Below are 18,039 nucleotides of genomic sequence, written 5' to 3' on the forward strand. Positions count from 1 at the left end.
CTTCGGTAGTCGGACGTTGCGGAGTGTCCGACGCCAGGCCTAGTGCTCGTATGCTTGTGTAACTTGTGCTAGACTGGGTTCCATATGTGGTGATCCCTGTGGCGACCCCATATGCGTATTCTTCCACGACCAGCTCTCTGCGGTGAGCTCGTGTCTTTCCCTTGGCAGAGTCCGCTCTGCCTTTACTGTCTGGTGTTGCCTCACCCTTCTTAGGCTGGAGGCACCCCAGTGACAGTCCATATGTTGCACAGCCCCTAACCGGCCAGTCCATATGTGTATCCTCCACATGGTACCTCCCTTCGGGCAGGATGTGGCTCCTGCATTGTCCCTCTCCCCTGGAAAGGCACGTTTTCCCAGTGCTATCCAAGAGTTAGAGAACGGAACAGCAGTCTGAACTTGTGAGTCTTCTGTAGAGTGCTGTATGTGGCAGCAACCGTGGCGTTTTCCATGGGAACCCAATTACGTTGTCACATCGATGTTACGTTGAACGTGAGCGACTGAAAGGGAACGTCTCGGTTACTAATGTAACCCTCGTTCCCTGAAGGAGGGAATGGGAGATGTAACATGAAGCGAGTCAACATGAAGGATGAGGGTGCATCCAAACACTACGGGTGTTTTTTTCTTCTCCGTAAATAAATCTTGAAGCAGAGCTACAGCAAACGTTTTTCGGTGGTGGAAATCCATTAGCTATTAAAACTTTTTTATCATTGTGGAGAGCGCAGTGCATAGTTGCATAGCAACGACAGACGCCACGGGAAAATCGGACCGAATTTTACTATTAATAATAAAAGATAAGCTAATGTGCATTGTAAATGTCAGTAAATTATCTTTTTTTGACTCATTCTTTTTATAAAAATGATTTAAAGACTGAAATATGCGAGGTTTATCTTTTTATAAAAACTTTTTTGTCAAAACTTTATTTGACCTTGTACATGTTAGTATAACATGTTGCAAGACACTCCTTTAAAATCTGGCCATCATTTTTAATGTTATTATTTTAATGTTTATGTAAACAAAAAGTGCATATTGATGCTAAGTTTATTTGTTATTTGCTGGTTTTCGACATAAAACTTGGTGAATTGATTTTATTGTGTAGTATTAGTACTTTTTAAACAGGATTTTGTGATAACTGTGATCATTTTGGTCACTATAATCATGAAATGAAATTTTCATGCCATTTCATCTCTAGTTATGATGCACTATAAAATCAACAATAGATATGTGTTTTTACAATATAATATGCAAAGTACAATTTTCTATATATTTTTTTTTTATCTCTGCCATTTAAGGGTGACCAGGGATGTAGTGGAGGCTAAACGCACGTAAACGCCGTTTACGCACCTCCCAAAATTCGGAAATAGCGTTTGCCCACCTCCAAAGTGCGTTTATCCACCTCAAAGTGCGTTTATCCACCTCAAATTGCGTTTATCCACCTCTAAATTTCACGTTATTTGAGCGGACTTTGCTTTTCCAGTGCGTGATCGCCGATCGGTACATGATTTGAGCATTTGGGCCGTTAATGACAGAGCAGAACGTTGAGCAGAGAGCGCAGCGCGCCGACACACACACACACACACACACACACACACACACACACACACACACACACACACACACACACACACACACACACACACGGAACAAAGAGAACGGCACACACGGAGCAGAAAACACACGCTCGTTACTATACAAGCTGCGCGAGAATTAAACTTGATCGCAGCCGCAACAGAAAATCATTAAAACTAGGCAAAAAAGTTTTTTTTTGTTTGTTTTTTTAAACAATTCATTACATGCAGCTGGTTTAATGTAATGAGCATGTCAAAACCCAACTGTACAAGACATTCAGAGGGAATCAAGCCTGCACCAGGTTAAAGACTTTTCCCTCTACAGGGAAACACTGATCCACATTTTTCTGATAGACCAAACAACTAATCAATTAATCGAGGACATATTCAACAGATTAATCGACTATGAAAATAACCCCAAATCCCTATCATTATGTTCAAGTGCATTGCATTGGAAGCCCTGGGTATAAGCCTCCCTCTCTATCTCTCTTAAATATTTTTGTTCTCTCTGTTTTGTCATTTAGTAAACTTTATAGATTTCAACCATATTATTCCTTCTTGAGTCTCTTTAACAAGAACTTCGATTAATGTATGAATTGAATAGTGATTTTGTGACCTATGATGAGGGAACAACCAGTGATACCCTTGGTAGTACCATCAAATGATAGCCTATAGCGATGTCATCAGGATACACATACACCGGTAGGCAGTGGCCCACCTTACCGGGTGATCAAGTTGTGGTCCACCAGAATTTATAGTTTACCCACCTCTTTTTTTACCACTACACCACTGAGGGTGACGTATATATGCCTACAAAAACTCTTTTAGGTCTAAAACAGTTTGGATAGTTGCTAATATGAGAGTTATGAGACATTATTTAAGAGATTTAAGTATTGCATTACATGAGTAGCTCTCGGCCACTTTCATTTTTAAAAAGTAGCTCTCAAATGAAAAAAGGTTGGAGACCCCTGCTGTAGAAACTCGAAGTTGATAGGGCTCCCTGAAGTGATCCCAATTACGTCGTCACGTCAACCTTACGTCTCCCGTTCCCTGAGGGTTACATTAGTAACCGAGATGTTCCAACACGCTCTAGAGTTAGTGTTATTCCTCGAGTGTGTTACAAAAGCATGTTTTCAATAAAAAACACAACTGTTGTTGTTCTGACACTGCAATCCTGCCTCTGTGTATTTTTGATAGCACAAAAGCTACATTGGTGACCCCGATGCAGAACAATTAACGTACGATGTCGACGAATGCTGTATCTTTGAAGCTGCCGGAGTTTTGGGAGCAACAAGCGACCGTGTGGTTCGCTCAAGCCGAAGCTCAGTTCGCATTGCAAGACATAACCGCGGACGACACAAGATATTATTATGTTGTTGCAGCCCTCGGCAACTCCACGGCTGCGCGAGCAATCAGCATTCTAGAAAATCCCCCGGATCGGAATAAATATGCTACACTAAAGGCATACCTGTTAAAGACTTTCAGTTTATCAGAGACTGAAAGAGCACGTCGTTTGCTCTCACTGCCCGGCCTCGGAGATTCCCGGCCATCTGAGTTAATGGATCACATGCTAGCGCTGCTGGGTGAGCATAAACCATGCTTTCTGTTTAAAGAGTTGTTCTTACAACAGTTACCTAAGAGTGTTCGTACCCCTCTGGCAAATAGCACAGTGACTGATTACAGAGAACTAGCACAACTGGCAGATGTTTATCAGGCAGCATCACACAAGTGTACTACTGACTCAGTGGCTGCGTCTGTATACCCGGTTATGAGAGCTGCAGCACAGTGTTCAGAGGAACGGCCAACTTTTGCTGCGCGGCAGTCAGCGGAACAAGGACTATGTTACTTTCACGCCCGTTTCGGGGCGAAAGCCAAAAGGTGCCGCCCACCATGCACGTTCAAGGGGAGCCGGAACACACCAACAGTCAGTAGCATAGTAGCTAACGACAACGCTTACCTACTGTTCGTCACTGACTCCTTATCTGGCCGACATTTCCTGTGTGATACAGGGGCGCAGGTTAGTGTCCTCCCCGCATCCCCGGTGGACAGACGCTTGGGTGAAGCTGGCTCACCGCTCGAGGCAGCCAACCAAGGCAAGATACGCACCTATGGGAAACGGCTAATACCACTGTGCTTCAATGGACAACGTTTTACATGGGAGTTTGTCTTAGCGGATGTGAGTAGGCCCCTACTGGGTGCAGACTTCCTGTGTACTAACGGACTGTTGGTTGATGTAAAAAATTGCTGTTTAGTCACTGCAGAAGGTTTTAATGTCTTACCCTGTTCGAGGAGCACTTTTCCCACAACCACCCTGTCTAGCGCATTGACAGGCGAGTGCGGGTTCGCCCAGCTGCTTGGTGAATTTCCTAATCTCACCAAGCCCACTTTCTCCTCAGCACTGGCCAGCCATGGGGTTGTACATCATATCACTACATCCGGGCCGCCAGTTCATGCCCGGCCCCGTCGATTAGATCCAGTGAAGCTGGCAGTTGCCGAAGCAGAGTTCACAAACATGGAAAAACTGGGTATAGTGCAACGCTCCAACAGTCCTTGGGCCTCACCCCTCCACATGGTTCCCAAAGCAGACGGCGGTTGCCGCCCTTGTGGGGATTATCGTCGACTCAATGACATCACCACGCCTGATCGATACCCGGTTCCTCACATTCAGGATTTTTCAGCCCGCCTGGCTGGGAAAACTATTTTCTCAAAGGTGGACCTTGTTCGGGGATACCATCAGGTGCCAGTATTCCACGAAGACATCCCCAAAACAGCTGTGATAACACCATTTGGCCTTTTTGAATTTTTGCGGATGCCTTTTGGGCTCAAAAATGCGGCACAAACCTATCAGCGCATGATGGACTCAATCCTACGAGATCTGGACTTTCTATTTGTGTACTTGGATGACATTTTAGTCGCCAGTACCTCTCGATCAGAGCACCTGGCACATCTGCGATTGATGTTCGCTCGCCTCAGCCAGCATGGCTTGATAATTAACCCCACTAAGTGTCAGTTTGGCCTGACTGCCATCGACTTTCTTGGTCATCGAATCACAGGCGAAGGAGCAGTTCCCCTACCAGACAAAGTCGACATCATTACACAGTTCCCTGTTCCCCAGACAACCAAAGGTCTACAGGAGTTTGTGGGGATGGTAAATTTCTATCACCGTTTCATTCCTCGGGCAGCCGAGCTCATGCATCCTTTGTACAGGGCCCTCAAAGGACATGGCAAGAACAAAACGATTTCCTGGTCAGAGGAGATGTCTGAGTCATTTGAAGGTGCTAAACTTGCTTTGGCGCAAGCCACCTTACTGTCCCACCCAGTTCCAGGTGCCCCCATTGCTCTCACTTCTGATGCTTCAGACCGCGCTGTCGGCGCTGTACACGAACAGCTGGTTGGTGGTGTTTGGCAACCCCTTGCATTTTTTAGTCGCCAGCTACGCCCAAATGAGCAGAAGTACAGCGCATTTGACAGAGAGTTGCACTGTACCTTGCAGTAAGACACTTTGGTTTCTTTTTGGAGGGACGTGTTTTCACAGCATTTGTAGATCACAAACCCTTGGTTCATGCCATGTCTAAAGTTTCTGAGCCCTGGTCGACACGACAACAACGCCACCTGGCTTTCATATCTGAGTTCACGACAGATATCAAGCACATCGAAGGAAAAAGCAACGTGGTGGCAGATTGTCTTTCCAGGGCCACAGTGCAAGCAGTGCACTTGGGTATGGACTTTGTTCGGTTAGCAGCGGACCAGCACTCTGATTCCGAGGTACAGGCGTACAGAACAGCTGTCTCAGGTTTGAAAATAGCAGATGTCCGCTTTACAGAGGCTGGAGTTACACTGATGTGTGATGTCTCCAGGGGCTACCCTCGTCCAGTGGTACCTGGACAGTGGAGGCGAGCTGTTTTCGACAAAGTCCACGGGTTGTCACACCCTGGACGAAAAGCTTCACAGAAACTGGTCTCTTCAAAGTTTGTGTGGCATGGATTGAAGAAGGACATCCGAAACTGGGTTTCAGCTTGTGTAGCATGTCAGCGGGCTAAAGTACAAAGACACGTCAAGGCACCACTGGAAACTTTTGAGGTACCAGAGCGACGTTTTGACCACGTCAATGTCGACCTGGTGGGACCACTGCCACCATCTCGGGGGTTTACTCATCTTCTGACTATGGTGGATCGAACCAGCAGGTGGCCGGAGGCAGTACCTTTGACCTCAACGACAACAGCGGATGTAGCACGGGCCTTCATTGACACTTGGGTTGCACGTTTCGGCACACCATCAGACATATCTTCAGACCGCGGCCCCCAATTTACATCTGATTTGTGGACAGAGGTGGCTAGGATTCTGGGAGTGCAGCTTCACCGTACTACAGCATTCCATCCACAGGCAAATGGCCTCTGCGAACGCTTTCATCGTTCTCTTAAAGCTGCACTGAGGGCCAGTCTGACAGATGACAGATGGACCGAGCGACTACCTTGGGTTCTGCTGGGCCTGCGGACAGCTCCCAAGGAGGATCTACAAACTTCTTCAGCAGAATTGGTATACGGTCAGAGTCTGAGGGTCCCAGGAGATTTCATTCTAGACAGCACAAAGCCCTGGAGTCCATCTTCTGAACGCACTGCCCTCTTAGACAGGATCAAGGCTTTCAGACCTGTCCCTACCTCTCAACATGGACTGGGAGTGGCTTGGGTACCCAAAGATCTTTCTGAGGCTAAGTTCGTATTCATTCGTCATGATGCTCATCGGAATTCTCTGCGACCCCCGTATGATGGCCCGTTTCGGGTTCTGGAAGCTGGAGCCAAAACCTTTCTAGTCGATATGGGAGGACGCCCAGAACGAGTCACCGTCGATCGACTCAAACCAGCTCATGGGAAGCTGGGTCAGCCGATGGTTCCAGCACAGGTTCCAAGGAGGGGTCGTCCAGCCACCAAAAAGGAAGCAGCCTCCAGAGCGGAATCTCAGACTACGCAAGAGGTTCAAGCTGCTGCTGATTTGCGTCACTGCACACGTTCAGGGAGACAAGTTCGAGCTCCAAGCAAGCTACTGTTGCCGGTGTTGGTGAATTCTGGGGGGACCTGTGTAGGGGAAGATACAAGCTCACACATCACTGATCTGTTGACATAATTCACTCATCCCCCTCACGCATGCATATTGGACATTTCCCCTTTAAGACGACGTTCATGAGAGTTTGGGGGTGGTTTAATGCGCGTCTTTCTGACGCATTAGTTCAATAAAAAACACAACTGTTGTTGTTCTGACACTGCAATCCTGCCTCCGTGTATTTTTGATAGCACAAAAGCTACAATGGTGCCGTAAAGTTTGTTGCTCTGCTAGCAGCATACAGTCTTTTAATTATAAAATATAACTCAAAGTCATCTCTGATTTACAGAATTTCGAGAGACTTAAAATAAAAAAGCATATATTTCACTAAAAATATTAAATTCATTGTGTCACAGACTAAATAATTTAGGGGATTTTACATAATTTAATCAAGTAGATTCCATTAAAAAAAAAAAAAAAAAAAAAAAAAAATCAAGCAAACATACCATGTGTAATATTGTGTAATTATTTTTTTTAAGCAAGTAGCACATACATTTTTTTTTACAGTGTACATAACCGAGATGTTATGAAGCGTGTATGAATTACCCGTCTGTGCATCTCTCAAAAGTGTTCGGCAGCAGCGTCTCTGATAGCGAAACTGAAATAAATAATAAATCTTATAAATAGTTGTAAAAAGTACTGTAAGTGAAAATGTTTAGAACAAATGATTTTGTTTCATTTACAAATTAATTGACATGACAAAAATAAATACACAGAATAATTTATTTATATTTCATTTACAAATTATAACTTGCATAAAAATAATGTTTATAGAACGATTTTGTTTCATTTACAAATTTTTATTTACATAACCAAAACTGTATTTCTACCAATCCCTTAAGAAGAGGAAACAGTCCGTCTATTCTCTCCATGCTCTCCTCTCAACAATTTTTTTTTTTATTATATACAAATAATGAATTGTGTTTCCATCTGGAGCAATAGTGTATGTTTGAACCTTTTGTAATACTTGCGTATGAGTCCCTCAATTGTCCTCAGGGTTCAAATATGCAAAAGATGCAAGAATTTGCAAGAGGATTTCTGAAGAACTGCTCAGGACAAACAAAGGTATCATTAACAACCATCATAAAACATCACAACCATTGTGGATCATCCAGGTATCGACACAGTATTAAGAATCAATACATAAACTTCTGAACGGGGTCATTTTTATAAATTCAGCCATTTTTTTATTTTTTTTATTTTTTGTGTCCTTTAGACTATATGTAAACATCTTTTATTTAAAATATCCCTCAATAAAGAAGTTGCTCTGCATAAATGGGCTAAAGTTCTTCTGATAGTTCAGTGTCTGTCTTGTCTTTGCTCTCAGAGGCGTCTGTACCCTGCTGGTGCTTCTAACACATGATGCACGTCACTATTTTACTTCTAAACTCTTCTTTCATTCCTAAATGTGAGCTTTTGATATCTGTTTATTTGTGTTGCATCTGTTGCTTTTTTAAATTCAGATTTCAATGTGTCTGTGTCTGATCAGGACCACAATGCCTCAGGTGAGGTAAATACAGCAACCAGAAAATTTTAATTCTGATTTGTGTAGAGAATGAAAATAGCATAAAAGTCTATAGGCTGCACCAGTATCTGATCTTCACTGTGCTTCTTTGTTTTGGATGCAAATTACAAAAGACCAGTTTGATGCACTTCACAGCCAGCATGGTTTCCCAGTTCTTTCCAAAAAAACAAAAAAAAAACAACAACAACGTTGTGCACTTTGTGCCGTCCACTGGATTCAAGGTCTCATTTTTGTATGTTTTTTTTTTATACGTACAGTGTAAAAAAAAAAAAAAAAAAGTGAATAATATGTCAAAATTCTTACATAAAACATCCATGAAACCTTTACACTGTGCAAAAGGTTATTTATAGTGGAGGTTATTAAGATTATTAACTCTTTCCTCGACATTGATGGAAATTTCCAGCTTTCTGTGTTTTCACTGTTATATGGTTTGGGTGCTATGACACATCTTCTGAAAGAGTTCTGAATCTCCTGATAAAAAGACAAGTGAAGGTGAAGCAGAAACAAGTGATAGCATATGTAATCAGATGCATATGTAATATAATGCGATCAACAACATTAAACAGCATATAAATCAAAACTGCCTAATGTTACTGAGATGAAATGTTGAATCAGGATGAGCTGTAGGACTGTGAAGCTTTGAGGGTGTTGATGGACTCCATCTATTCCACTCCAAAAACACGTTTTTCTCAGCCTTTTGCTCAAAATGTTGCTTTTTTTATTTTTTTTTATGAAACTTACCCACATTCAATTGCTGATAAAAAAATAAAAAAAAATCTATGAAGCTGGAATAAAATGTTTTGGGGTTTTGTTTGTTCCATTTTTTTTAAAGCAGAGGGTCTGTTTCTTGTGATATATTGCATGTTCAGATATTCATACAACAAAATATTCTGGGGCCATGAAATGATCAAAAATGCTGGCGGTGGCTGGCAACTTTCTTTCTTTCTTTTTTTACGCTGGTGAGAAAAGGGTCAAATGTTTTTCAAACTAAGAAAAAATTGGATCACTGAAAGGTTCTTTGGAGAAGAAAAAAAATGCTTCTTCTATGACATCACTATCACAACCCTCTTTTGGAAAATTTAATTTTAATAATGTAGGCTATATTTCATTTTAATAATGTAGGCTATATATTTATACTACGTGTAGTGCATCCTTATTACATTTGATTTCACATTCTACAGTTAAAGATTGTTTATACTGAGACGGACTACAAATAAATATTTTCTTTATAGGCCTGCATTAAGACTTCTTTGCAACCATTGATGGCATTTTAGCAATCAAAATGTTGCTAGACTAAATATGCTAAACATTACTGTAAATATTCGACATGAAAATTAAAACCATTTTTACTTCCATAACGCAGCATATTTCTGAGTGAAACTGAAAGAAAGGCAATAATTTTTGCATCTACAAGTGATTTATATGTTTAGAAAACACTTTTATCCAAAGTTACTTACAAATGAGTGACCTAACAAACATTTTATTATAAGAATTAACCGTATTTGCAGTACATTATGCCAAGTCTCAAGTATAAACTAGATTATAAGATGAAGCAGAAGTTAAATGCAGAGAAGAGAATTATAGGAAGTTCATTTGATTATGGTTGTGGTTTAGTTTTCTCTTAGAAGAAGTGTGACTTCAGCATTGTTTGAAAGCTGTTTTTATGTTGACCTTATATAGTATAATTCTCTGCTCTGAACCATATGTGTCTTACATCTGATCTCGCTATTAAAACTGTTAATTTTTACTCCATCTGTATTTCCTCTAAAGTTAAAGTGACGCACTGGATTGGTCTTAATGATTTGGACACTGAGGGACACTGGGTCTGGGTGAACAATCAGTCACTAAATGATTCAGCAGAGTAAGAGCTTCATTCATGTTTAAAATACAACCTTTGCATGGAAAAACAGCCAATACTAGTTGTACTTTGTTTTTTTGGTTCTGCAGATTCTGGATAAAGCGAGAGAATGTCAGAGAGCCTGATATCTGGACTAAATTCTCTAATTCAAAGAAAGAAAAGATTATTTTCTCTCTAAGAAGAGATTTGTGTGTGAAGCTGCAGCGGTTTAATTCATTACGTTTTCATCACTTTGAATGAAAAAAAAAAAAAATGCATAGAACCAGTTCATTTGTAATACACAGTGTATTTCAAATGAACTGGTTCTATGCATTTATTTCTATTCGAATGGAGTTAAATGACATATATGTTTTCAGTATTAATGGTATATCATTCACTGATATACCATTAATACTGAAAACATATAAAGGTGCCAGACATGATTAAATATATTGCTGTCCATTTAAAATGAAGATACTATTGTATTAGTCTCTTTTAAATGAATATATAAGATTTCTATAAAGACACTTATTTAGAGATATGGTATGAATAAAACAAGCACTAATGTTTTAAACTGCAAGCTGGCACATTCTCATATATCCAGTTCAGAATCACTGAATCAAAGATATGATTTGTTTACTTTTTATGTTATCTTCAGTGAGAATTTGTTGTAATATTTGTGCACTTCGGTATTATTATAATTTTTCAGTATTATTAAATATATTCTAAAATCTATTTTAAAAAAGTATTTTAAAATGATTTTTGAAGGCTAAAATAACATTCACACATTAAGTCAGTTTTCAAAAATAAAAATAAAAACCTTAAATGTTACTCCAGGAACCTTCTTAAATACAACCTTGGGAATAAGTTAGTATAATATAGTCTCAGCAAAAAAGAAATGTCCCCTCACTTTCAAATGCTTTTTTTCCCCCATCAAATTTCTATATTTCATTTAAAAATAATGAGTCTCTGAACAAACGGGAGGGGTCATGCAAGCTTCTTCATTACTACAATTAGACCTAGAACTTTTTACCAATCTTATTTCTTTATTCTCTTGAATTCCTTTTAATCCTTTAATTATTCAGATCAATGCACTCTCTTCTCTCTTCCAGCTAATTAGGTGCCAAGAGCTATATATCTATAATCAAAAGTTGTAAGTGTTCTGCACTCTAAAATTATTTAGTAAGTTAAAGCAGGAGATAAACTAATACAAACGTTTCGGCTGTCTAAATATTAGTTGCTAGATCTGTTTTTTCAGACTCATTACTTCATTATTTCCTGTCTGTATAAATATGAATGACATTTCATGTGACTTCCTTATTCTGAACAAACTCGAGCAGAACTGAAGTCTCAGCGGACACGTCTTCTGTCAGGCTCATGAAATGGATTCAATCTATGAAAATACTGATTTCAAACTTTCAACAGTTTCTTCAGATGAAAAACGCTCTCAATACAAAGGTAAGGCTGCAATATCATCAGTATTCATTAGAATTTATATTTCTAAGATTTAGAAGGGTTTTTTTTATGTTCATTCAACCATTGCACATTTGTCAGATGTTTTTGTCCAAAGTGGCTTACATTACATTTAAGGTACACATTTTATCCATTCATCCATTCAACCCTCATATTGTGTGTGGAGTCAATATAATCCCGATAGACTATTCCTTATTTAAAATAACAGGGTTCCCTTCATCTCAGCATAATATTTTGTGACTTTTTCTACATTATCTATCTATACACACCACGGTTATTATGGTTTTGCATTTTTAAATTAGTTTTTATTTTAATATCATTTTCAATTTTGCTTTAAATTTCAGTTTAGTTGTAGTTTTAGTAAGTTTCATTAATGGTTTTGTTAGTTTTAGTTTAGTTTTTATTTTGTTTATTTGTTTTTGTTTTATTTATTTAGTTTCCGTTTTAGTAATTATAGTTTAGCAGAGCAAACAGAACACTTCCAGTGTAGACCAAAGCAAGACGTTTAATTTAAGCTAAATGTAATGTTTGCACAGATTACAGTTAACTTTTGTGCAGACATCTTAATAATACAAATAAAATAATGGTTTGAGATTGAACAAAGCACCAAATAAATACAACTTAAAAGTATACAAGTAAAAACTATGAAACATTCAGACAGACTAATTCATATTAAAGATGAAATCTTGTTAAACATGCCTAGTTTACTTTTTTCAGCTAGCAGTGTGACCACTGGTACAACAACAAAAAACAAACAAAAAAACAATTAAATTAATCTGACTACAGCCAACACAACCTGCTGTGAAGACAGTGTGACAGTGTTAAATAATGAAGTATCTATGCAGTCAAGTCAAGTCAAGTTTATTTGTATAGCGCTTTTCACAATACAGATTGTATCAAAGCAGCTTCACAGTATTAAATTAAAATAATACAACAAAGTTTGTTTCAAGAGGAATTTATTGATTGATAAAATTAAATTAAATATCCCCAAAATATCCCCAACTGAGCAAGCCAAAGGCAACAGTGGCAAGGAACCGAAAAACTCCATCAAGTGACCTAATGGTGTCCTAAAACTCCATCAGGTGACCTAATGGAGAAAAAAAAACCTTGGGAGAACCCAGGCTGAGTCAGGGGCCAGTTCTCCTCTGGCATTTATGAGCTAGAGGCCGGATTGTAGTTTGAACTGTGGGATTATATGAATGCCTGGCTGAAGAGATGCGACTTTAATCTAGTTTTAAACTGGGAGAGCGAGTCTGAGCAACGAACAGTATCAGGAAGACTATTCCAGAGTTTTGGAGCCAAATGTGAAAACGCTCTCCCTCCTTTGGTGGTTCTGGATATCCTAGGTATGACCAAAAGCCTTGAATTTAGTGATCTTAAAGAGCGCGATGGATTATAGGGCGATAGAAGATCCGTTAAATAGACTGGAGCTAAGCCGTTTAGGGCTTTATAAGTCAGTAGCAATACCTTGTAATTAATACGGAGCTTTATAGGTAACCAATGCAGTGATGATAAAATCGGTGTTATATGATCATATTTTCTTGATCTCGTACGAACTTTTGCGGCGGCATTTTGGACTAACTGTAGCTTGTTTATTGAGGATGCAGGACAACCAGCTAATAAAGCATTACAGTAATCCAGTCTCGAGGTCATGAATGCATGAACTAACTTTTCTGCATCAGAAACTGATAGCATATTACGTAGCTTAGCAATGTTTCTAAGGTGGAAAAAGGCTGTTTTTGTAACATATGAAATATGATTTTCAAAAGACAGGTTGCAATCGAGTATAACACCCAGGTCTTTTACTGTAGAGGATAAAGTAACAGGACATCCTATGATGTTAAAGTTGTATTGTGCGAGGTTTTGTGGGCGGTTTTTTGAACCGATAAGTATTACCTCTGTCTTGTCTGGATTTAATAAAAGAAAATTACGCGTCATCCAATCTTTTATATCTTTAACACACTCTGTCAATTTGGAAAATTTAGAGTTTTCATCTGGCCGTGATGAAATATATACTTGAGTGTCATCAGTAGGGATGGGCATGATTAATCGACGATCGATAATTGATCGTTAAGAATTTCGTCGATCACGTTAATTTGTTATCGATTAATCTAATGCATTTTTTTAAATCTAATGCAGGTTGCGTTGCGTAGTGTGAGTCTTGAAGCAATTAAATTAATTTCACTGTGTGGCAGCAATTAATCATTTTACCACCCGGGGGCAATATTTGACACCATACTCGGTTATCTGTGATCTTCCGTTTTGATTTCAAAATAATCATGAAGAGGTCACGGCGAAGTGTGGCGTGGGACCATTTTGATTTAAAAGGCGAAATAGTTCACTGCAAACATTGCGATGCAATGTATAAGTACAACACAGCCACGACGCAGATGATGTACCACTTAAAGAGCATCCGTCCCTGGTCGGTGGCGGTGCATCCTGCTCTCAGTCTCACTCTCAACCTAGCATCAAGTCGGCGTTTGCACGGACTCGGAGCTGTGATGCACAACGAGCAGATAAAATTACCCAAGGGATCTGCAAGTTCATTGAGATGGATATTCTGCCCTTAAGTATTGTTGAGGGCAATGGTTTTCGAGAACTGATACATTTATTGGAACCAGCATATCAAATTCCATCACGACGTACCATCACTAGACTGGTAGAAACTCACTACGAAGAACGAAAGCAGCAGCTGTTAAAAGAATTGAGCAAAGCTGAGAGAGTTGCTCTAACTACAGACTGCTGGACCGCTTTAACAGCTGAGAGCTACATCACCATAACCTGCCACTACATCAGTGATGACTGGCAAATGAACTCAGCGGTCCTGCTCACAGAAAGCCTGCCAGGCCGGCATACAGCTGACCACCTCGCTGAGAAAATGAATGGAGCTGTAGAGCAGTGGGGACTTGAAGGCCGAGTTATTGCATGCGTTCATGACAACGCGGCCAATATTGTAGCTGCCAACAGTCCCACCAGAGTGCCCTGGATTTCCGTTGCCTGCTTTGCACACACCCTCCAGTTGGCCATAAATGACGGATTTGCACTGTATCTTTATCGGGTAATATCAGCGGCTAGTAAACTCGTTAGCCACTTTAATCACAGCACTACAGCAACCAAAGCGCTGCAAAAGAAACAGGAGCAAATGGGCCTCGCAACTCACCGGCTTACCCAGTCGTGTAAAACACGGTGGAACTCCGTGTGCGAGATGTTTGATCGGCTGGTGGAGCAGCGGTGGGCTGTTGTTGCTGTGCTGTCGGACCGAACCGTGACCAAGCTTCAAGATGCCAGGATCCTGGAGTTGAAGGATGAGTACTGGCAGCTGATGGAGGACACACAGCCCGTGCTGTCAGCACTTAAATGTGCCACCACGGTTATGTCTGCAGAGAAAGACGTCTCCATCTCGAACACTTATCCCGTCACCTTCGGCCTCATCAATATCCACCTCATGCGCAGTGAAGGAGACGGGCCCAGACTCATCGAATTCAAGACAAAAGTGCGTTCCTCTCTCATCCAACGAATGAATGTAAGCTAAACTTTTTATCTTAGTTTACATATACATAATTACATGGATACTTACCTGTTATCTGCGTGTTACCTTTTTAGATTTAAGCAATAAGCCCCTCGAAGAGTAAACTTTTACTCCATAAAAATATTTATTTTAATATTTATTTTATTCATAAAACAAATAATAAAAATATAACGTTATTGTACATTTATTCGTTAGTTCGTTACCTATTTAGATTTAAGCAATAAGCCCCGCGAAGAATAAAACTGTTACTCTTACTCCATAAAAATATTAATTTTAATATTTATTTTATGAATAAAATAAAATAAACAACAACAAAAAAAACAACGTTTTCTGATTATTGATCCCCATCATGTATTTATACAGATTGAGGCTGGTGAGTTTGTGTCATTCGCCCCCATGATCTCATCAATGCTGGACCCTCGTCACAAACACCTGGGCTTTCTTACACCAACACAGAGACTGGCTGCTAATGCGAAACTGGTTGAACTGGGAGAGGCGGTGGGGACCGATAGGGCGGCTATCCAACAGGCTGGGGGAGTCGAGGCTGCGTTGTGTGACACGGGCGAGGGGAGCGCAAACACTGAAGTCGCGACCTCCCAGTCATCTGCTATGGCACAACTCCTTGGGGATCACTATACCACTCAACGTGAGGCTGGTATTGAAGCAGAACTTCAGAACTTTCTGAGGGAGACTCCCCCACCCCTGAATTGCACACCTACAGACTGGTGGAAAGTGAACGGAATAAGGTTCCCCGCGCTGGCCAAGTTAGCGCGGAGGTACCTGTGTATCCCGGCAACGTCAGTCCCCTCAGAGCGGGTGTTTTCGGCGGCTGGACTGACGGTCACCAGGTTGCGGTCGCGTCTGACCCCAGATCATGTCAACATGCTCTTGTTTCTCAACAAAAATCAGTAGACTGGTGCAGAAGTTGTATGCGATTGCGAGTTACTAAAGTTAGTTATTTTTCACTAGCCTAATTTGTTAAGTTAGCCTAATTGTTCTCTCACCCTCTTTCTTATAGCGTGGATAGTTTTAGTTACATTTTGACAAAATCTGTCAAGTATTATTATGTTTTTTTGTTTAAGTTATTGTTTAACATGATTCTCGCAGCTGCAGGTTCCGCTGCTTTAGAGCACCGCACGTAGTTTAACTGTCTGCCACAAGTTAATCTTGTAATAAAGGTCTCTGAGGAAAAACACGCTGTATTTTTGTATTCATTGCATTTTTGAATTATAGAAGTTAAATAATTAATTTTATTATAAAAAATATTAATGATTAATCGATAGTCGATCGTTAATTCTCCCGACGATCGACTAAGAAAATTTAATCGAATGCCCATCCCTAGTCATCAGCATAACAATGGAAACTAATTCCATGTTTCCTTATAATATTTCCAAGTGGCATCATTAGGGATGGGTACCGAAACCCGGTATTAAACGGGCCCCGGTGCTGAATTGTGAAAGACCGCTGGATCGATAAGCTCGGACGTTATCGGTTCTGCTGTCGGTACTGGAGAAATTAAGAAAGTACACATGCCATTTATTATTGCTATTAAGAAATTATTATCTTGCTAATTTAATCTCGCCAGCCACTTCTATATATAATAATATTGAACCATTATTGTCTGTGATGCATTTTTGCTAAAGAGAGAGAGTGTGTGAGAGAGAGAGCGATCTTTCACGTGGAGCCACGGCGCGCGCAACAAAACAGCCCTGCTTAATGAGTGACGATGAGGACAGAACTAAACATTCAAACGGTTACACTTTAGATGTTTGATATTAAACTAATTTTATTTTAGATTTAGATTTTGGCTTCCAATGATTATAAAAAAAGATGATATTTGAGGTATAACCATTAAAAACTAAAGCCACATTCTCTCCAGCGCAACTTCCTTCCCTTCACAGCGGTGCGCTGTCATTTCTCCCTAAAACCCAAACGTAACGTCAGAATCTGCACGATCGTGATTGTTGTAAAATATAGTCTATACTGATGCTAAACTGCGGGACACGTTTGATAAAAGGCTATTAAAAAAGTACCAAAATTGACGCAATAGACGCTGTTCCAAAGGCGGCGCATGCTCCGAAACACACCGCAACGAGACAAGCAACGTATATTTTGGGCTTCGTGTGTGCATCTAACCGATCAAATTTACACACAAATATGTCAAAATGGCCTTCTTGGAGATTCACGTAAACAGTGTATTCACTTAACTACAGTTTATGTCTTAAATGGGCGTAAATAGTTTTGAGAAAATATGATGCGTAATAATGATTAGATCTGCATTTGGTCTTAAAGAGGCAGCAGTCTAATAAACCTGCTGACGATTGCTCCATTAATGTGAATCAAACAACAAAAGGCAAAGAGAAAATCAGCGCAGCTCTTGAATGAATAATTTTGGCTTTTATAAGCTTTAATCTATCTATGATAAACTATGCAGTGTTATTTTACATCTGACTTTATTAGATGTCTTTTTAGCCCATATTACTCCTGAACAGTAATCTCAGTAGACATTACTGAAATTAAAGCACTGGGTATATAATTTGTATATTTGTTTTATTGTATACTTTTTTTTTTTTTTTGACCATGTGTTTGTACTTTGTTTTTGGTGTCCTATGTCTTCTGTATATAAAACACAAAACCCTGCACCCTTCTACATAACATACATGTTTTATTTGTTTTGTTAAAGCATTGCTTTTATATATATTTAACATTTCAGAATATAAAGCAATATTAATTATGTTCTAAATAATTTTCCCCCCTTTTTTTTTAAATAACGAAAAGAACCGATAAGAATACCGTTAAAGTACTGGATCGATAAGGAGTATCGGTAAGAGTAGTAATACCGTTAAAACCTTAACGATACCCATCCCTAGGCATCATATATATAGAAAATAACAGAGGGCATAACACAGATCCCTGCGGCACTCCATAGATTACTGGAGTTATGGTCGATTTTTCTCCATTCAAATAGACAAAATGGTAGCGGTCAGATAGGTATGATTTGAACCAGCTTAGT

General features: G+C 39.9%; 2 protein-coding genes across 2 annotated transcripts in view; both read left to right on the forward strand.

Annotated features, from left to right (window-relative positions):
• The first annotated feature begins 11,358 nt into the window (after positions 1-11,358).
• The window catches only part of LOC309511190 (vitelline membrane outer layer protein 1-like), a 127,456-nt gene continuing 120,775 nt past the window's right edge, over positions 11,359-18,039 (forward strand). The window contains exon 1 of the mRNA XM_082186318.1: positions 11,359-11,482. Within this exon, the coding sequence (XP_082042444.1) occupies positions 11,407-11,482 (76 nt within the window). The 5' untranslated portion in view covers positions 11,359-11,406. The remainder of the gene's footprint in view (positions 11,483-18,039) is intronic.
• On the forward strand, positions 14,034-16,366 carry LOC309510850 (E3 SUMO-protein ligase ZBED1-like). Its single transcript, XM_082185787.1, has 2 exons — positions 14,034-15,020; positions 15,390-16,366. Exons 1-2 carry the CDS (start codon positions 14,049-14,051, stop codon positions 15,936-15,938), a joined length of 1,521 nt encoding a protein of 506 aa, XP_082041913.1. The 5' UTR covers positions 14,034-14,048; the 3' UTR covers positions 15,939-16,366.

The sequence above is a fragment of the Leuciscus leuciscus genome (assembly GCF_965113295.1).
Source record: "Leuciscus leuciscus genome assembly, chromosome: 12".
Taxonomy (NCBI): domain Eukaryota; kingdom Metazoa; phylum Chordata; class Actinopteri; order Cypriniformes; family Leuciscidae; genus Leuciscus; species Leuciscus leuciscus.